At 48.8% G+C, this 20066-nt stretch overlaps 9 protein-coding genes across 9 annotated transcripts; 4 read left to right on the forward strand and 5 right to left on the reverse strand.

Annotated features, from left to right (window-relative positions):
• Positions 1 to 4287: 4287 nt before the first annotated feature.
• Positions 4288 to 4521, reverse strand: CLUP02_04225 (uncharacterized protein; the record flags this gene model as incomplete). The annotated part of the gene is made up of 1 exon (XM_049283241.1): positions 4288 to 4521. The coding sequence occupies one exon, from the start codon at positions 4519 to 4521 to the stop codon at positions 4288 to 4290; it is 234 nt and encodes a 77-aa protein (XP_049140384.1).
• Positions 4522 to 5107: 586 nt separating this feature from the next.
• Positions 5108 to 5983, forward strand: CLUP02_04226 (short chain dehydrogenase; the record flags this gene model as incomplete). Its single annotated transcript, XM_049283242.1, has 2 exons — positions 5108 to 5427; positions 5503 to 5983. 2 exons carry the CDS (start codon positions 5108 to 5110, stop codon positions 5981 to 5983), a joined length of 801 nt encoding a protein of 266 aa, XP_049140385.1.
• Positions 5984 to 6875: 892 nt separating this feature from the next.
• On the reverse strand, positions 6876 to 7601 carry CLUP02_04227 (uncharacterized protein; the record flags this gene model as incomplete). The annotated part of the gene is made up of 1 exon (XM_049283243.1): positions 6876 to 7601. The coding sequence occupies one exon, from the start codon at positions 7599 to 7601 to the stop codon at positions 6876 to 6878; it is 726 nt and encodes a 241-aa protein (XP_049140386.1).
• An 834-nt stretch (positions 7602 to 8435) lies between these two features.
• CLUP02_04228 (glyoxalase) lies at positions 8436 to 9299 on the reverse strand (the record flags this gene model as incomplete). Its single annotated transcript, XM_049283244.1, has 1 exon — positions 8436 to 9299. The coding sequence occupies one exon, from the start codon at positions 9297 to 9299 to the stop codon at positions 8436 to 8438; it is 864 nt and encodes a 287-aa protein (XP_049140387.1).
• Positions 9300 to 9370: 71 nt separating this feature from the next.
• On the forward strand, positions 9371 to 11106 carry CLUP02_04229 (uncharacterized protein; the record flags this gene model as incomplete). The annotated part of the gene is made up of 9 exons (XM_049283245.1): positions 9371 to 9390; positions 9467 to 9619; positions 9701 to 9871; positions 9929 to 10099; positions 10273 to 10393; positions 10476 to 10531; positions 10589 to 10610; positions 10675 to 10858; positions 10925 to 11106. The coding sequence occupies 9 exons, from the start codon at positions 9371 to 9373 to the stop codon at positions 11104 to 11106; spliced, it is 1080 nt and encodes a 359-aa protein (XP_049140388.1).
• An 846-nt stretch (positions 11107 to 11952) lies between these two features.
• CLUP02_04230 (cellulase) lies at positions 11953 to 13554 on the forward strand (the record flags this gene model as incomplete). Its single annotated transcript, XM_049283246.1, has 4 exons — positions 11953 to 12021; positions 12081 to 12195; positions 12256 to 12869; positions 12928 to 13554. The coding sequence occupies 4 exons, from the start codon at positions 11953 to 11955 to the stop codon at positions 13552 to 13554; spliced, it is 1425 nt and encodes a 474-aa protein (XP_049140389.1).
• Positions 13555 to 14033: 479 nt separating this feature from the next.
• On the forward strand, positions 14034 to 14924 carry CLUP02_04231 (uncharacterized protein; the record flags this gene model as incomplete). The annotated part of the gene is made up of 3 exons (XM_049283247.1): positions 14034 to 14200; positions 14270 to 14369; positions 14577 to 14924. The coding sequence occupies 3 exons, from the start codon at positions 14034 to 14036 to the stop codon at positions 14922 to 14924; spliced, it is 615 nt and encodes a 204-aa protein (XP_049140390.1).
• A 146-nt stretch (positions 14925 to 15070) lies between these two features.
• Positions 15071 to 18514, reverse strand: CLUP02_04232 (metallo-beta-lactamase superfamily protein; the record flags this gene model as incomplete). Its single annotated transcript, XM_049283248.1, has 1 exon — positions 15071 to 18514. The coding sequence occupies one exon, from the start codon at positions 18512 to 18514 to the stop codon at positions 15071 to 15073; it is 3444 nt and encodes a 1147-aa protein (XP_049140391.1).
• A 573-nt stretch (positions 18515 to 19087) lies between these two features.
• CLUP02_04233 (uncharacterized protein) lies at positions 19088 to 19552 on the reverse strand (the record flags this gene model as incomplete). The annotated part of the gene is made up of 1 exon (XM_049283249.1): positions 19088 to 19552. One exon carries the CDS (start codon positions 19550 to 19552, stop codon positions 19088 to 19090), a length of 465 nt encoding a protein of 154 aa, XP_049140392.1.
• Positions 19553 to 20066: the final 514 nt, after the last annotated feature.

Consider the following 20066-nt stretch of genomic DNA (forward strand, 5'->3'; position numbering starts at 1 on the left):
AATTTAATACGCTTTTTTTTAGAGTAGTTACTTAACTAATATTTAACCTTTTTATAAATATAATATTACCTTTTTTATTACTTTACTTATAAATTAAATCTTTATTTATTTAACGAATTTAGGCCTTTTTACTAGCGATTACTATATTTAGCCTCTTTTTTTTTTTTTTATACGTTTAATTAACTTAATATTATTAATAAGGGCCGTTATACGTTTAGAGGTAAGTTTAGCGCGGTATTTTTATTTTAATATTAAAACTAGATCTTAGCCTTAAGTAAAGCGTTTCGTAGTTTTTAAGTATTTAGTATAGGGTTATTTTTGCTTTTAGTATATACTAAATTACGGTATAGAGATATCTAACTTTTTATTTATTTATTCTCTTATTTAGCTAGGTTTTTATTAGCTTATTAATTCGATTAATAAGCTTTTTAAGGATTTCTATTTACGATTTCCTTTCTATTATCTTAGCTATAGATATAAAAAAAATTACTTATAGCTTAAATAGGAGCTCTAAGTTTTTATTATAAGTCTCGAAGCGGCTTTAAATTACGTTAATTATACTAAAAAAGTCGTTTTAATTAAGATTACGTACCGCTTCGTAATAATAATTAGAGGCTTTACTTACGAGTACGATATTAATTACTAAATAGTATTAATATTCCCTAATTCTGACTTTTTTATAATAATCGTAAAATATTATTAGGGTTTTTTATAAGACCTTATACTTCTCCCTAGAGTATAATTTCTTTTTTAAAAAGATCTTTTTAAAGTTGATAAATTACCTCGTATTTATTACTAGATGTTTAGTATTTATATACGATCCCTACGTCGCTACGTATTATTAATAACTTTAGGTCGTTTACCTCTTTTTTTATTAGCTAATTAGTACTAAATCTCGCGTTAGTAGTAATAATAAGTTATAGATCGAAATAAGTAGAATTATCAATTATTATACTTTTAGTACTATATTTTATTTTAGTATATCCTTTTATAATAATAGATTTTTATTAGTAATTATAAAGAGGAAATTTAGGTTATTTACTCTTTTTTTAAATTTATTAAAGCGATTATATACTCTATCGACCTATACTTAGTTCTATAGTACGAATTCCTCTTTTATAATTATCGTTATTAATATTTTATATAGCTCTTATAATTATAATTACGTTAGTAATACCCCTTACTTATAAAGGAATTTATTAATTACTTTTATAATTCCTAGGCTTACGCTTACGAACTATTTATTTAATTAGTAACTAAGGTCGTTTATAATTTCGTAAAATAGGGGTTACTCTTATAGCCCCTTTTTCTTATAAACTTTAGTTAAATAGATTAATACCGTATTAATTTATTTATTATTAAGCTAATCCGCGATTTTATATATCTACGTCCCTTAATAATCTAAGTTAATATTTACTTATTTATAAGGGATTAGGATTTTATTTAGGATCGGGTTTTATCCTCTTTTTTTTTACCTTAACTTATTAAGGGTCGTGCTCTAGCTTATACTCGTATTAATAGTTATTAACGTATTTAATCTTAACGGGGATATATTTAATTTATACGCTAGTTATAGTAAATCCGTGCTTTTACTACTTAACGAATTTATTAAGGTCTAAGAGATTCCCACTTTTTCTTACTATTTTATTATTACTCTCGTTTTTATTATTTTTAGTAATTATTATTACTTTTTTAAATCGCTAGTTATTATATTTACTAAGATCCTCTTTTTTATTTAGTATAAAAAAGTAGGTTTTGATAGTTCTTTTTTATAATAATAGCGGTAAACGTTTATATTACTATAAGAAGATATAGTAATTAGTCTCGGGATCTTTACTAATTACCGATTTTCGCTATCCTATATACTTTTAGCTTTTTAAGCCTCGTACTTTTTATAATCTCTAAATAGCTTCTTTCCTTAACCTACCTCTTTTAGGGCGGTATTTTATAAAAATAGTTAAAAATAGACGCTAGGCGTTTTATAAAGGAGCTATATAAATAAAAATACCTACTTATTGCTCGTACGCAGTAAGGTTAAATACTTTAAAAATCTTATTTTTTATAGCCTCTTAATACTCTATTTTATATCTTTTAAATAGTCTTTTTTATAGCTTAATTATAGTTAAGTAATTATCGCTTATTAATAATCTTTTTTATTATTTAGTTAATTTTTCGAAATTAATAATCTCGTACTAGGAGCTAATATAAAAAAAAACCCTTTAGTAGCTTTTTAAAAGATTCTTTTTTTTCCCCCTTAAATCCTCGTTTTTTTAGCCTTTTTTTAGGCTAATAATAATTTTAATAAGAAGTCGTAGGACTATTTTAAAATAGCCGCTTTCTTCTTAAGTTAATTTTTAAGATTTATAATACTCTTAACTTAATATTATTAAAACTTTTAAATCCCCTCCTCCCTTATTAAACTATCCTTTATATTTTATTTTTAAATAATACCCGGGGGGTAGTTAAGGGAGCTACGAAAAGGTTATTTAAATTACGGGCTTAAAATTATATTTATAAGATCTTTATAATAATAAACTTTTTTATATATTATAAATCTCTTAGCTTAATAACTCTTATAAAGTTACTTTTATTACTAAGTAAAAATATTTATATTTAAAAATCCCCTTTTTTAATCGCGTAGTACTCTTTTATATTATATTATTAAGCTCGTTTATTATATTAATTAATTAAGTAAGTAGTCGTTACGTAGGTATTACTTTTTATTAATTTAACTAGTTAATTTTTAATTACGGGCCGGCTATAGAAAAGTTGTTTAGTAAAAAAGCTACTTAGGGCGATAACAAAAGGCTAATTACTTAAATAGTTCCGTTAATTAACGTGTTTTAACGTAATAAATATTAACTTCTCGTAAATAATAAAGGGCTACGATTATTTAATTTTATATAGTATTTAAAAATCGCTTTTTTTTTCGTTTACTTCTATAAGGTTAATTAATATAAATCTCTTATCTTATATAATATTAAAAGGTCGTCTCTTTTATATAATAAAATACCTTACTAATCTATAATAATAGAATTTAATTACTAATTAATATTAATATCCTTATTATAAAGTAGTTAGTTCGAACCGTAGTTAACGAAGAGATTAATTAAACTATATAAATATCTGCGTAGGTATAAGAAAGAGGTTCTAACTATAAGTTAGGCTAGTTATAATAATTATAAATAGGGCCCCTAATTAGCCCCTGCGTAGTCGGCCGTACGCCGCGGTCGAATTGGACTTCTAATCCGATAATAAGTGCTGAAGGATGAGAATTGGGTGGACACGGCGAGGAAAGTGAGGAATTAGATATCGAGTGAATGGCGACAACAGAGGTTTGTTCTGATCCGCTCTACTTGTTCAGGCCATTCCGGAGATGTTGAAAGCTTCTTGTGGGCAAGGGCGTTCGAAGGGGCATTTATGGTCACGAGATAAGCTGGTTTTGCCGGTCTCCGAACGGGCCGAGGGCGGTCGGGCCACGCTGATTGATAACTTGGCGTGACTGAGAGTCTTCGGTTGCAACTGCCTGGTGATTCCAGCTGTAGTTGTAATCGGCTCGGATTGTCTCCGACGTGGAGCATTGATAGTCGAATGCACATGAAGTGGTTGTCCCGGCGATCAGATCAGACGGTCGTGAGGGCCTCTTGTTGAGGAGAATATCGCTCACCTACGAAACACCCCGCGCGGGCAATTGAACTCTCCCCGGGATTGTATGGGTCGACTGGACGCTCCCCTCCAAATCTCCAACATATTTCCCCCTCGAACGTGCAGAGTTGGAACCCGCAGCTGTGCGAAGGCCACCATGTGTCTGGTGTGATGTGGAACTGTGGTGAGAGCCTCGAACGGTGAACCAAGCAGCGGACCGGTGGTTGGAGGGCCAAACTTCAGAGTCTCCGTAGCCCACCCGCAGCGACCCGAACCCCACGCCCTTACTCCGTGTCTTCCCCCTCACCGACATGCCTCCGCGCCCGGCTGCCCAGCTCCGCGCCAACAGGAGTTCCCAGACTTGATGGAGTGTACACGAAGAGTACTTGGACACGACGCGTCCACGAGGGCGCGGGGCGGGTTGGGCCCCCTCTTCCTCGCTGCTATCTGCGGTAAAATGCACCTCTCATGGGAAGCTGGAACTTGAAGACAGCATCGACGATGCGAGGCCTTGACTAATGGCGCGCGCTGCAGGGCCGGGGTGGGTTGGATGTGGGCTTCTGTGGATCTCACAGCTGGACTCTTGGCCGCAACCATGTAGTTTCTGAGATCGATTGGGCGGCGTGGTTTTTCCATTAAGGCCTAGAACTTGGTTGCCAGGTTTTTTCCCTTTTGGTGATAAGCTAAGAATAAACTCACCTCGCCGCCGTACTTAGTTACGTAGTTCTCTACAATTCTTCGGACTGAAGATATCAAATACTGCAGTTCGACAAATCCTACCCGACTCTCGGTCAGTGCGGTTGGATTAGTAGTCGGCAGGAAAAGGTTGCGCCAAGCGAGCACCAAGATCAGATTGATGAGCTGTCCGAGCTGCATGGCGCATATTGCTGCAGTCCTCGCATGTGGGATTACTCAGATACAGATTCGTACATAACAAGTACAAAAGTATTGTTCTAAAGATTGAGACTATTCTCTGTTAGGTATGCGTAGGAGTACGGCAATACTGTCTCAATGTCTACCTGCGGCCCATCCGGGTCCCATTAATTAAGATCCACCAGACTGGCGGGCACTTGAAGGGAGGGCATGGGTTCACCCATGTATCTAGACATTCCTCACAACCTCATTGCTGAGTATTGGTCCGTGTTTAGCCCCGGCGTCTAGTCCGTGTGCCTGTATCAATGACATCAGCGGGGTTCCCGGGATGCCGTCACGGCCGGCCAATTCCCAAAGCTACCCCTCCATCATGCCACCTTATTGACCCTCGGTCTTTTTTGGGCTCGAAGCACGCCGTACTCTCAGCTATTCAAAGCTGCCTTTCTCCCGCTGATCTTTTCGAGCTTTTCTCTCTCTTCCTTTCTCATTCCAAAAAGTTTGATACCCAAAAAAGCCTTCTCTTCAATCTTTGCAGACGCCTCTTTTACCTTTACAACCCAGCCACATTCACCACCACCAATCCTTCATCATGCCTCAGTCCATTCCCACCGCTTCCCGTCTTTTGGACCTCTTCAGCCTCAAGGGCAAGGTCGTCGTTGTCACGGGTGCCTCCGGCCCCCGCGGCATGGGCATTGAGGCTGCCCGCGGCTGCGCCGAGATGGGTGCCGACCTGGCCATCACCTACTCCTCTCGCAAGGAGGGTGCTGAGAAGAACGCCGCCGAGCTCGAGAAGGAGTACGGCGTTAAGGTCAAGATCTACAAGCTCAACGTCAGCGACTACGACGAGGTTGAGAAGACCACCAAGCAGATCATCGCCGACTTTGGCAAGATTGATGCCTTCATCGCCAAGTGAGTTCCCGAGCCTCTCAACCCCGCGCAACTCTCCAATGTAACTCAAATAACTGATGACTTTGCTCTCTGCAGTGCTGGTGCCACCGCCGATGCCGGCGTCATTGACGGCACCAAGGAGGCTTGGGACCACGTCATCCAGATCGACCTGAACGGCACCGCGTACTGCGCCAAGGCCGTCGGCGCCCACTTCCGCGAGCGCGGCTCCGGTTCCTTCGTTATCACCGCCTCCATGTCCGGCCACATCGCCAACTACCCCCAGGAGCAGACCTCGTACAACGTCGCAAAGGCCGGCTGCATTCACATGGCCCGCTCTCTCGCCAACGAGTGGCGCGACTTTGCCCGTGTCAACTCCATCTCTCCCGGTTACATTGACACCGGTCTGTCCGACTTCGTCGAGCAGAAGGTCCAGGACCTGTGGAAGAGCATGATTCCCATGGGTCGCAACGGTGATGCCAAGGAGCTCAAGGGTGCCTACGTGTACCTTGTCTCCGATGCTAGCACCTACACCACCGGTGCCGACATCGTCATTGACGGTGGTTACTGCTGCCGGTAAATGTCTCGTCTTCTGTGTAAACCGGGCGGAACAACAGCACATGGATACGGAAGACTGAAAGGTTTCTTGTCCTGAATATGATGTTATGACTACTTTAAAATAATAGACAAACAAGTAAAAAAGAACACTGTAATCTCAATTGGTTAATGTGATGAATCAAGCTGCGCGCCCCCGGTTGTTCTTCGCCAGCCTTTGATAATTTAATGCCGCAATGTCTCATTCAGGTAACGCAGTAGCTACCTCAAACACTACAGCACATTTCATACCACGCGTACGAGACTTGATAAAGCAGTTCAAACATATCGTCAAAATTTATCACGTTCACTCCCAACAAAACTTACTGAGATCTGCAAGATGTGCCACAAACTTGCAATCTCGCCGTATTCAATCTCCGCGATCATGGGTGATGATGTATGCGTGATGCCATGACCTTGTTCCTGGATCCATTTTCTTAGCGTAATAAGCTAGCTATTGTGGACTACCCGTCAACGCTCCACCTGTCGCGTCTTCCTAACATGAGCCATCCTGCATCGTGATCCTGAGTTCGGTCCACTGCAACTCCATCACACACCTCCATTCTTTTAATCAAGCATGATCCGTAACTAAGCTTGGTATGTGAGCTTCACTCGAAAGTCGCAGGTCAATCCGTCAAGAAAACACAATCTCACGTGAAGCTACGTCTACTTGATCTGTCCTCGATTGAGATTCATGTATTGATATAGATAGAGTTCAGTAATACAACAAATAATAGTGATATTATGATGTGTTGATGACGGTCGTGATGTCGAAACTGCATATCAACGAGGTTTCAAATTCGCCCGCCCCCTAACATGTGCTACCGTCGTAAGAGCATCTCAAGTTCCAAGTTCTCGGAATCCTCAAAAAGTCATTCTCAGAGATTCTTGGCGATGAAGTGCGGGAGTAACTCCTTCGTCCAAGCTGGTATATGTCTCTTCAAGGCGATCTGGCATGTCTCGGGGCCTAGCCAGGCCACTAAACTTGTCATGAGGAGAGTTTGGAGTCCAATATTATCGGCTTCGTGAAGGTAGTAGATGACTTTGAGGTCCCAAGGAAGCCGGTTCCATTCTCCAACTACGGAGAAGAAATGCCTTCGTATACAAAAGTGAAGGGTGGTGTAGGCGACACAACCAAGGCCGGTCGCAGTCTTGAGCGGGTTGAACACAGAGGCCAGCGCAACCATTGTCGCAACAATAAAGAGTATTTCCGACCAATGGGTGGTGAAGAATTTTCGAGAAACTTTATCCCAGAAATCGAACACACAGTAGAGGCAGAATATCGTTAAGGTAGTAACAAGTGCGGGCGGTGAAAATCTCTCATGATCATCATCCAGTCTTCCCTCGTCGCCAACTGATGGGGTCGATGATTCTTCTTGACTGTTAAAACTTTCTCCTAAGGAAGATATTTCGGAAGTCGTTGGGGTCGGCGCTTGAGATGATTCTTGAGAGTCCTGAAAATGCTCAATGCATGCGTCGGTGTGGAGCATCTCCGTGTTTTTATTCAACCCATGTTCAGAATCAGCTTTCGAGTCTGATGATCCTTGGTGACTATTGGAAGGTTTCTCAGGAGGGAACTCCTTTGCATCATTGTTGACCTTCATCTGCAATGCCGTTATCAATTTGGTAGGTCTTCACAAATATTTGAGAGGTTTTTGAGGTTTGGGGTGATTTTTTGGGGTTGAATTCGAGTGCCAGGGGCGGTTTAGTAGGAAAATCTTGCTTGTTCTTGAACTATAGAGACGAAATAGTGGGTGGGAAATCATGCAATGTGGTCGGCATCTGGCTTATCGGATGTATGGCTGCCTATATACGTTCTCTGATCCCACAAGATGCTTTATCAATCACGGTGTCACCGACGAGCCTACAGCCGTAAACTTCGTGCCCTGTGATTGCTGTGAAGCTTATACTTGTCAAACCTTGATCACTCCCCCCTTGCTTCGACTTTTGGAACGATGATGCTCTTAACGAGGGCCTTGTCTGTCCAAACATATACCTGCATCTTTAAGGCCGAACGTGTCTCTTCTAAACCTCATGGATGCTGGGTATCCTTCCCATCTCAAACCTACAGGCTAGGGGAGCCAAGTTTTGACCTATTCTATGGAAGGTTGTTTTTCAGATCGGGACTTGACGATGATTCAAGCTTCTGATCTTTCGTTTCTGTGATGACGGCAAATCATGAATTATTGTTGGTGCCAAGGTATGCCGCAAATGAAGTTTCAGAAGGAGAGAGTTCGTTGAGGCAGTGTTTTACCTGTTTCTGGCTGCTAGGCGCAACCATAATAATAGCATGGTATCAAAGTTCTTCTTAGTTTTCTTTCTACATGAGGTAACGTATGCTCAGCAGGTTTGGGCAGCTTAAAAACCACTCTCCATAATGCTTTCTGATGAAACATCATGAAGCATCGCGAGTCTCCAAGCCACTTTGTTTTGAACGCTTAGGAAGAGCCACCGGACACGGGAATTGAGTCAATCTCAACAGAGACGCCCCCACCAAGTTCCCCGCCGATAGACCGCTTTGCCGTACCCGCGGCGGTATACAAAGCGAAGCGGATAGCTTGTCTAGAACCCTGCTTGCTAGAGATGGTTTCAACGTTCAGATATCTAGGATCGTCAAACTGACGAACGGGAACATCAAACGTCCACCGCCCAACACCATCGCCGCCCTCCTCCGCCGCGCGGTCGTTGATGCCAGCGTAGGCCTTCTTGAAGTCCTCGCTACTCACGTGAAGCGAGACTGAATGAACTCCGAGCGATCCGTTCGGGTGCTTCACATTCTCGGGAACATGATCCGGCACACGAAGCTTCCGCGGCGTTCGGTCAAAGCACCAAAACGGCAACTCGCCCCTCTCCACTTTTCCGGCTCCGGCCCCGGCAGCGCTATCCGGGAGTGCAACGGCCCACTTCGGCTCCTCGCCATCCGGCCTGATGCGCCCGCCGGGCACGGGGTCCTCGTACACGGCCAGCGACTGCGCGGCGTGCACCCGTTTCTGGATCTCGGCAAAGCCGGACTCGTCCTTGAGGGAATAGGCCCAGTCGATGATGGTGCCGTCCGGCTTCGGACCCCACTTGTGCTTGAGGCGGTCTTCCCGGCTGATGCCCGCGACGAAGGAGATGATTTCCAGATAGGTGCCGTCTGCGAAGATGACGAGCTTGTTTTCCGTGAGGCCGTCAGCGTGCCGGCCGCCTGTGAGGATGGTGAATTCGGTTGAGAGCCAAGTGGGGAGGGAGGCGAGGACTTGGTGGGGGACCAGAATCACGATGTGATCGAGGAGAGGCGGGTTTGAGCTCTGGGAAGACATGTTGACGAGATCTTGAGTGCAGATTAAATGAGTGATACAGCCGCGTTGTCAGTGATGTAGACGGTTTCAAGATGTGTTGTCTCTGCGATATGTAGCATATAAGGACATCATCCGGTATTTATCGTTCTATTCCCCGCGCGGCCCCACAATGTCACCATTGCTGGTAGTCATTGCGAAGAGACGCGGATGTATGAGGTCCGCTATCGGTTGACAACTCTCATGAGTCTTTTGCCGAATCTCTCGCAAATACCTCACATACCTCAAAATTCTATCTTGACATTTTCCGACGTATGGCGGAACCTCGATGAGACCTCCGGCACGTGGCCGGCAGGCGTTTCCGTGCCCACTTCATCAAGTTAGCTGATGGTGGCTTATGTAACCAAGCCGGTCTCGTGGGAAAGAATGGTGCTAATCCAGAGGGAGGACTTCTTCTCTCGGTCACGCATGACTCAAGCACACGGAGCACTTCTTCTTCTCTTCGAGGTTGCCAAATCGCAGAGTTCACTGCCAACTTCAGACCACTGTTTCTTTGTTGCCTCCCAGGCAGTGTATGCGCACTCGAGTCCTCGTCAGTGAGACTTGCGTGGATTGCCCCGTCAAACTTCAAGGGCTTCTGGAACTCGCGGCAGGTCTACTAGGAGCAATTCCTTTCTGATCCTGGCGAAAGAACAACCGATAGAAGGCCAAATTCTCATCACTACTCCCAAAGGACTCTGTCCTTTCAGAAATACATTGTTCTCATTGCTGGTCGACTTAGAGAACAAACATCCTACGCGGCATTGGGATGTCTCTTTGAGCCAGTCAGTGCTTGCGCGCTAAAGTTTGGAGGCTCAGTCTAAGGATCCCAGGGCCGTCCCTGGATGTCCGCCAAAAGACGCTGGACCCAAGAGATGGCGCTTGAGCCTGACCTTGAACGTTTAGCCTTCTTCCAGACGCAAAGCTGACAAGCAGACGTATCCATGACAGGATGAAGGGTGGTTGTCGATGCAGTTCGAGTGGTACAACAACTGCTGCTGTACAACGATGTCTCGGACGCAGGATCAACCAGACAAACAACACCCCGAGTCAAACACCTAGATCATCGGCCCGAGTGGGTCTGTTGTATTTCTGCAAAGAGCTCTGCGTGATCTGAAGGACTGGCCTCTTGCGCGTACGGCCGGCGAGTGTTTGCTCTAGGCGCAGATCTTCTCGCAACAGTTATCAATCCCCTGTGGCCAGCGCCGATGTAAACTGTGTGTTTTCAGTCACTCGCTAGTGCCAAAGCTTTACGACACTCTCTTCTGAATCAGTAGCTACGACAAGCTGGAGATGGTATAGCTTCTCGAACTCGGATCGACTCTATGCTGACAACTAACAAATGCAGAAGGGCGCCTAGTTGCCGGCTTGCTACCCGAGCACTTCCTACACTCAAAGCATACTTACTTTACTCAACGGCGTGCCGGTAGTGACCCCGCACTACGGCTCGCCCACTGGCAGCGGGAAGATCTGGACCTTGGCTGAGCACCGTGATACTCGCGCAAGACCTGCATTAAGTCTGGCGATCTCATACTGCGAGGCTTGTGGCGTGTCTCGAAGCTTGCGCTGTTTGTGACTACAGGCTCGACACTGATAGCAATCTTCCTCAGCCAAGCCCGCATTCAATCGAAAACCGACACAATGGAACGCCGACCCTCTGCCTCCCGGTCAGCCCGAGAACCCCTTCCCATTCGCTCCCGAGGCCGTGCGCGCCCCATCCCACCCTCCCCCTCCCCCTTCTCTCGTTGAGGCTCACAACCCAACTTGGACTTTGGAGGACAGTACGGAGTAGAACAGTAGTGACGGATCGGTTTTATCCCCGGACCTATCCCCAAATCGCTAGATTTCCACTCATATTGGGCTGCATTCTGATAGTACCCACCCCGACGATCGCGTGTCTGGGGCCCAGGTGGTAACGGGACGCGGATCACCCTAGGGAGCCTCTTGGTGTCCGCACATGAAACTCCCACCGTCTGATGCAGACCCTCGTCCGACCAGGCTTCGTGGCGCTCGCCGCATGAATCTTGTCGCACAGAAACGACCATCGGATGGCAGGCTGGGGCCATTTACTCACGGCCAACTTGCTGTTCGCAGGTTCACTGCCCCCTCCAGGGCCTCCAGTGCCTCTCCAGCTGGGCTGTTTGTGGATGATGGAGAAAGGGGGGTAGGGGGGTAGGAAAAGAAGTCCACATCTCACCTCTCGGTCCCGCCATCCCGTTCGCTGGTGTCATGTCATATAGCCCATGGGTTGACTACTATTCTTGGACGCTCCCTTTTTCCAAAGTAGCATTGTCGATGGCCTGCCGGTAGTAGATATGTCATGCGGCTCCCCGCTGCCTTATGTACAGACGATTCTTGATCCTCCTTCCCAGGCCTTCTTGCAACCAAAGCCCCCCTTTCGTGTTTGCTTCGTGCTGCCCTTCGCTTCTTGGACCGCAGTTTTTCCTTCGATTCTTCGGATTGAGTCCTTTCTTTTTTTGACATCATCAGATTATTTTCACTTTCGCTTCTTGTTCATTCGCTTAGGTATCGAATATGTTGTCAAAGACACTTACACTTTTGGGGTTGACGGCGGCGGCATGCGCTAGGGTGCAGTTCTTGGCAAGTCTCATATGATCTACAACAAGACTTCGGACCAATGTGTCTAACCTTTCTTGCCCAACAGGGAGTCGCGATATCAGGTGCCGACTTTGGCTGTGAGATTGATGTAGACCCCTCCCTCGATATCTCATCTCATCCAACAATTCGAGACTAACTCGATGCCAGGGAAGCTGTCCAACGGGAAAAGTCCAGCTGCCTCTCAGCTCACTGGGAGGCGGCGACGGCGAAGGCCAGATGAACCACTTTGTCCAGAACGACAAGCTCAACATGTTTCGACTTCGTCAGTCTACTTGATTTCTCTCTCACCTTGAGAGTCTAATACTGACATCCAATACAACAGCCGTCGGATGGCAATTCCTCGTTAACAATCAACTAGGCGGCCAACTCAACGCCGCCAACCTTGGCAAATACGACCAGATAATGCAAAAGTGCCTCGCGACCGGCGCGCACTGCATGCTCGACATACACAACTTCGCCCGCTGGAATGGCGGCATCATCGGTCAAGGCGGGCCGACAGACGACCAATTCGTGTCTCTATGGACGCAGCTCGCGACAAAGTACAAGGACAACGCCAACGTCGTCTTTGAAATCATGAACGAGCCGCACGACCTCGACGTCAAGCTCTGGGCGGCGACGTCCCAGAAAGTGGTGACCGCCATCAGGGGCGCCGGCGCGACGTCGCAGATGATTCTGCTACCTGGGACGAACTTCAATTCGGCCGAGTTCCTCGTCAGCAGCGGGAGCGCGGAGGCGTTGGCCGCGATTACGAACCCCGACGGAACGACGGATAATCTGATTATTGATGTGCACAAGTATCTTGATCAGGATAACAGCGGCACGCACAGGCCCTGCACGACGGACAATGTCGAGAGTTTCAGGACGGTTGCTGAGTTCCTGAGGGCCAAGGGACGAAAGGGGCTGGTCAGCGAAACGGGCGCCTCGAGCGATGCTTCGGTACGTCAATCGATTTCCTTGTTCTTTAATGGGTGATGTGACTAACGGAAGGATACAGTGCTTCACAAGCTTCTGCGCCCAGAACACTTTCATCAACCATAACTCAGACGTCTTTATCGGCCTCGTGGGCTGGGCGGCCGGCAGCTTCAGCACCGACTACGTCCTCAGCCTGACGCCCAAGAAGTCGGGCAACACATACACTGACAACAACCTGATGAAGCAGTGCGTCCTTGACACCTGGGCCAACACGGAGCAGAACGTCTCGACGCCTGCTACACCACCGGCAGCTTCATCATCGTCGTCATCGGCGGGAGCAGCAGTATCACAGCCCATCGCATCCTTGGTGCCGACGAAGCTTCCTGCTACTACCCCGTCCGCGTCGGCGGCTATTCCAACAGCTCCGAGCTCAGCTTCGAGCTCAGCTCCGACTTCGGCACCGCCACCTAGCAGCAGCGGCGGCGATGAAGAGGGCATCGCGCCCCCGACGACGATTGTGAGCATGCCGACCACGCTGCTGGTAGACCCTTCTACGCCGACACCACCGGCGGCAACCGGGGCTCGGAGCGGTAGGAATGGGACGACGACGACAACGAGCTCATCTCCTCTTCCGACGGCGGCGGGGTCGAGGCTAGGAGGGCTTGATAGTCTGTTGGGACTCGGTTTGGCAGTCGCCTTCTTCCTGTAGAACCAAGTCATTGATATCTCGGAGATTAGCAGATAGGAAGAAAAGAAAACCAATCATCTGACTACCATCAAGGGCCAAAGAAAAAGTTGCCTCGAGGGAGATTCGAACCCCTAGAAATGGCAGACTATCCCGTTGGGACTCGGTCGGCAGTCACCTTCTTCCCACAGAAGCTGAGCCACCAGCACCACAATCACAGGTAAAATAACATAAGTATATCTACATGTATTATCGTGGGATACCTGTAAGCAAAAGAAAAATTAAAAAAAATAAAGACTCGAACTGGCAAAATGGCAGAATATGGTGCTTCCGCGAGACGCTGGGCGCGGAAGTCTTAAATAAATTTCAGTTTGCGATCTGTAGACGAGAGTCACACGCTAGACCAATCGGCCAACGTGGAGGGTCTCGCCTATCCCGACAGACAGACCAACTTTGCCCAGCTATAGGGGATGTGGAGTGTGCGTATTCCTTGAGCAACCGTGATGGCTTCCGGCATACTTTGGCGCCTGAGGTACCTTGCTATCCTACGCATCAGGGTATCTGATATTTCACGTTTCGCGTCCTTCCTTCTCTATTTGTCTTGGCCCCCAGCCACCACTCTGCGTACTGTGATGCCACCCGCCTTCCAAGATGGAGCTCCCGTCATGGTGTTCTCTCCTCCATGGATGGATAGGAAGGGTACTTCTAAAGCGAGGATCACCACCAAAACCCCCCAAAGGCTCCAATACTCCATAGCGAACAGCTCTGAGGGTTCCAATGTCGAACTAGGAGTGTTGCTGATCATCAGGTCTCTAAGCCTAGTCTTGCCCCTCGCCGGCGTAAATGAAAGATTTCCTTGGTCGTAGAGGCGAGCCATCACAAAGGCCGCGTTGTTTGTTTACTTTCATTAGGTACCTTATGCTCCTACTTCGCGCCGGTAGCTCTACCCGGGATACGGATGGTAAGGTATCACATGGGTTAGCGCGAGCCACGTGATCGAATTCGATTATACTCCTCGACAAAGTCGGAAGTCACCACGCACCTAGCAAGTGGGTATACGTTTCTCCTTCCCAAGTTCTTGCTCCACGGTGACGTACCTGCCTCACCCAGATCAGACCTTCCTTCCCCAAGTTCCACCACCTGAATATACAACCCGAATACGCGGAGAATCGAAACCCTCATACACCCCTCCAAGTCAGTTCCTGCCACCAGCACAGCAGGCGCTCTCTAGGTCGGGGGTCAGGTCAAACTGTGGCGTGGGTGGTGGAGTGGTCCAAGGTCAACAATCAAAATGCCAACCAGCCTACTCGACGACAGGCTTAGCGAAGCACCCGAGTTCGAATCCCAGCATGAGCGCCAGAGATGTAGCCCCCAGTTCAGCACCGAGGGGGTGAACTCTTTTACCTTCTTGCATCCATCGATATCTTTAGTACTTGGCCATTATAACGAGTTTGAATAGCAGAAGATGCAATGAGAGGTACAAAATTGTAACAGGACAGGTGTGTCCAAGTCTATTATTATGAGTGGTGTTGTTTATTTTCTATTCATCCGCATCCTGCCTAAAGGCATCATGCTCCACATAGCGGCTGATAGCAGGCAAGAAAGCCTGCGCCTGGCGGAACTCGCCCAACTTCACCCTCATCTGATCCCACGCCATCAACACCGCCTGATCAGCACCATCATCCGTCTTGCGGTCCTCGACGAGCGGCAGCTTAGCATACCGCTGCGAAAAGTGCGTCAGCAGCACGCGGCGCGCGCCCATGTTGCTCGCCACCTTCAAAGCCTCGCCCAGCGTGCTGTGCTTCTTGGCCACCGCGTCGCCCATCTTGTCATTGTCAAAGGTGCTCTCGTGGATCAGCAGCGTCGCGCCCTTGCCGGCCTCAACGAGCCTCTCACTGGGGCGGCAGTCGCCCGAGTAGGCGATCTTGAGGCCCGACGGCCAGGTCAGCACGCCGGCGTAGGCATCCTTGCAGTGGTTTACGGGGACCAGCTGAGCAGAGGCAAGGCGCGTAGGGCAGTCGGTGGGGAGGCGCCCCTCGTCGTGGGGGAAGAAGTGGCCCTTTCGGATGAGCTTGACGCGTCCGAAGGCGATGGGCTCGATGCGGCTGTACTCCATCAGGAAGTACTGCATGGCGGCGGGGCCAATGAGGCCTAGTTGAGGCTGGGGAGAGAGGTGGATGGTCGCTTCGTTCCAGGCGCGAAGGAAGCGTGCGGTTCCGAGGTGGTGGTCGGCGTGCATGTGGCTGATGAATATGCAGCGTGTCTCTTGAAGAATCTTGTTTGTTTCTTCGGCTCCGAACGTTCGTTGGAGCTGACCCAGGGTGTTCTCACCGCAGTCGAAGAGGTAGTTGCCGTACTGTGGTACCCGGACTAGGGTTGCCGAGACGTTGCGGTACTTTGATGGCACAGCAGATCCGGTGCCGAGAGGGATGATCTCCGTGTCGCGATTCGGGATGTCCTTCTCCGCTTCCTCAATATCCTTGAGGAAGGCAGGTTCCTTGATCTTGTCTGCGGCTTCCTTGGCGAGTTTAATGACTCCCTCTTCCATTCCGTTGCCCTTAAACTTATTGTAGATTGGGGGAACAATCTCATCCTTGACGAGCTCATAGGCTGGCGACAGCTTCGCCTTCATGCCCACACGAGCAGTCTCCACGTTGGAGCCAATATGCGAAAGGTCCCGGACGGTGTTGTCGAAGGCAAGTTGCGGGAAGCGGTCAGGGTCGATCTGCCTCAGGTAGCCGTGGAGGATGGCATAGGAATCCAGCGCCAACATGTTGGGACTGGTATCGGTAGACATGACGAGATGCTGAACATCCGGTCGTTCCCTCATGAACTGTTGGATTCTCGGGTCGTCGATGACGGTCGGCCCAAGGATCCAGTTGAAGACGTGTACGCCATCCATCAAGTTTGCATTTTGCCACTCTGGTCTGCCAAGGAACGAGTCAATGTAGGATGCGTCTGCGATATCAATGACTGTGAAGCCCTGAGGCTTGATCGGCGCCTCGAGAACCATCTCAGGCGTGACGGTGATACCATCCTTGCCCTGGACAGACACTCCGTCGGTGAGTTTCTTGTTGTCAGTGGGCTTAACACCCAATTCCTTCGCGGCAGCTGCATTGAACTTGCCTCTTCGGCCCTTGTTCTTTACGATATAGGTGACGGCAGTGTTTGAGATGGAGGCGCTAGGCAACTTCTCAACCGTGGCCGCCGGCCAAGGGTACCGCACCAGAACGTCAAGGTCAGGCACGGGTTCGTCGCCGCCCGGCATGGGACCTTGGTACTTCTTGATGTTGCCGTCTTCTCTGACGAAGATGGTGGCGGGAAGCTGGACCTGCGAAAGTTTCGTCTCGTACAGCTTGTCCATGGTCCAGCTGGAGTTGAACATGCTCTCAACAACACCCTTGATCGCTTCCCGGTCAATGACGGCCTGCTCCTTGGCGGAAACAGCACCGGCTGGGTTCGCCAGGCCTTCATCTTCCGCCGTCATGACCTCGTGGCTTCTCTTACGGGACTGGTTGACATGATCGGAGGCGATGGGTACCTTCCACACCTGAATGAGCTCGTCCTGCCAGTCAGGAGTGGTGGCGTCGGGGTTGGCGATTCTCGGATCCTCGTACAGTTCGACGGCGCGAATCGGAAGTCCCTTTCTGAACACGAACCCTCTCGCTGTTGCGACAGAGTATGCGAGGTTCTGGGCACCGTGGATCTCAATCCGCTCGGGACCCTTGGCCGCGATCAATTTCTTTCCCGTGCCCTTCCTCGCCTGGTTCCTCTCGTGCACCTCTCTCCTGCTACCGTCGAGAACGTCCGCGACTGTAAGCATCATGCCAATCATGCCGCCAGTGTTCTGCTGGATAGTTGCGCCCGAGATAAACATGACCTCCAGCTTGCCCAAGCTCACTTTACGTTGGCTCAGCGCTCGCTGTGTTCCTTCCGCAATATTGCCGAAGAGGTAGCGGCGCTGATCAAAGTGCAGCATCAGAGCTGGGCCCGTATCCGCCGTCGGCGTCGCCGCGATCTGGAAGTAGTTCGTCATGGCGGCGCGGATGTCTTTCTTCTCTCCAGCCGGCGGTAACTTTGTATAGTGTGTCTGTTCCGTCTCTGGCCCCTGAATCAAGTCGGCACAGTAGATCCAAGAGTCTGGGATTTTCGCCGAGACTTTGTTCCAATTGGCCGGTATGCAGAAAACCCGCTTGTTGGGGAACGATTCTGGATCACCACGGACAACGTCTCTCCTAGCGATACCACCGGGATGCTTGTGTCCTACGATTGAGGCCAAGAAATCTGCCGTGGGCAGTGGGCGTGTGCCGCGTTTGTTGGTGTTCAGAGCGTATTTCTGCTGGAAGGGCTCGCGACGTTCTTTATTCCTGCCAAAAGGCTCGTCGTTCCTACGGTAGGGCCGGTCTCTGCGAAAAGGCTTCTCGTCGCGACGAAAGGGTTCGTCTCTGTCGTCCCTGCGAAAAGGCTCGTCTCGGTGGTAGCGTTCCTTATTCCTGCTAAAAGGCTCTTCGTATCGGCGGAAAGGCTTCTCGTCTCTGCGAAAGGACTCGTCTTTGCGGAAGGGTTCTGCTTCTCTGCCAAAGGGCTCGGCGTCTCGTCGAGAAAAAGCGGCGGACGGTGTCCTGGTAGAATTCGGGGTGGCGAGCGGGACGTCCTTATTGTAGGTTCGACGCTTGGCTCCGTTTTCTCTGTTGATGAACCCAGTCTTTGCCTGCCGGGTATCGACAATATTCAGCTTGAACTTGGAATCAAACTTGCTGTCGACCCTGTTCTCGAACTTTGACTCAAAGGCGTCGGCCAAGGAATCTACAGGCTTTGGCTTCCTGTTATTGGATCGGCTGTGGTAGGACACTCGAGAGGAGACAGCTAGGAGGAACGGAGATGGCAGGGCTCTGGCTGAACCTTTCCGGGGAAACAGCGAGGTGTATGGGAAACAGTTATTCAATGTTTGCGCCACATGCCTTTGGGTATCTGGGCGGTACATGAAGTTGAAGGAGTGTGGGGAGCGCAGAAAAGGCTCACAAAAAGGGCAAAAAACGGGCGACGACCAAAAAAATTAACTGGTGGATATCAACACATTGGAGAAGGGGCAGCGTGCAGCTACGGAGAAAAAAAAATGATCGACTTGACTGGCTGGAATTTTGGTGACTGTTGCGGCGACGTGGGACGGGACGGGGAGTGACTACAGTCGGCCAAAAACTTTCCCACAGAAAAGGCTTTGGCGATAAGCGCTTATCAGATGCACGTGATTTCTTGTCAGATCTGCCTGAGATCTTTGGGGTGATTACATAATGCAACGGGCTATGAACATGGACATCGTGAATCTCGTTCTAAATTTGCCCATCTTCTAGGTATTCTAATCCCATAACCATTGACCCCATCGATGATGCCAACACCTTGTGATGACACCAGCCAGTTTCTGTCCGCATCTCTCGCTAGAAAGTCAATCTTGCGAAAGCGCCCGTTCTTCGCCAAATAATTCCTTGAACGCCAAGTTCCTTTACTCTGACCGTCGACCAGCAATTTTGATGAACCCAAGTCTTCCAGTTAACCCCTCTTAATCTCTCCTCACAGGCCGCGAGAATGAGTACTTCTGATACTGCTGATTTCTTCCAAGAACAACCGCCACAACCTCCTCGGCAGACTTATACCGGAAGCCAGCCGCGGCACCTCTATCTCTCACGCTTGGCGATAATGGTGCCGCCTGAATCGTCGTCGTAGACATGGTGACAACCTGCGCCGCCGTCCGGGGCAGCCATAACGCTTGTGTAGCTTGCCATCCAAGACCTGAAGCACCGCCGCCGCTACGCTTCGCGTTCCCGGCAGTGTGGGTCGTGGTTCGGCTGCTGGCGGGGCCGAGTGGTTGCTGCATGTACCCCAACTCGGCCTGCTCTGCCGTGGTAGTGGAGAGTGTGGTGCTGCTCCGCTGCGGGAACTGGCTTCGGACTGTAGCGGCGCCGGGTAGGGTTGCGACGCCTCCGAGGAGGAGGAGGGCTGATGACGAGGAGCGGATTGCGCTCATGATGTGATGAACTGGAGTTCTTGGCGGTTGACTGTGTTTTCCAAGATGTGTTTTTTTCTTTTCTTCCCTTGAGGGATGGCTCTTTCGAGTTCAGAAGGGGGTTCTTTTCTTAGCTTTTTAGCTATGGAGGTTGAACGAGGGCGTCTCGTCGACATATACCTTATATATCTCTCGTTTTGGCCAAGGTACATGCATCTGCACGCACGCTCGGATTGTTGAGGCCGCACATACCTGCTCCCCACGCAAATCAGAGTAGACGTGGGAGAGAGTAGCGTTCCATTCCTGCAAAGGCGTGGCCAAACACCCGGAGGCATTCCATCGACCGCCGCGGTGCGTCCTTGCATGCGAAACAGAGCCAATGCCCGCTGCGGAGGAGGCCCGCCATGCCACACGCCCAATTGACGGGAATGGCGGGGGAAACAGTAATTAAGTACATACAAGGGACCTCGTGGAAGAGCACGGTGAGTACCTAGTGACGGGGTTGGAAATACCTGAACACCTAAGTGTGCTGAGG

The sequence above is a fragment of the Colletotrichum lupini genome, chromosome 2 (assembly GCF_023278565.1).
Source record: "Colletotrichum lupini chromosome 2, complete sequence".
Taxonomy (NCBI): domain Eukaryota; kingdom Fungi; phylum Ascomycota; class Sordariomycetes; order Glomerellales; family Glomerellaceae; genus Colletotrichum; species Colletotrichum lupini.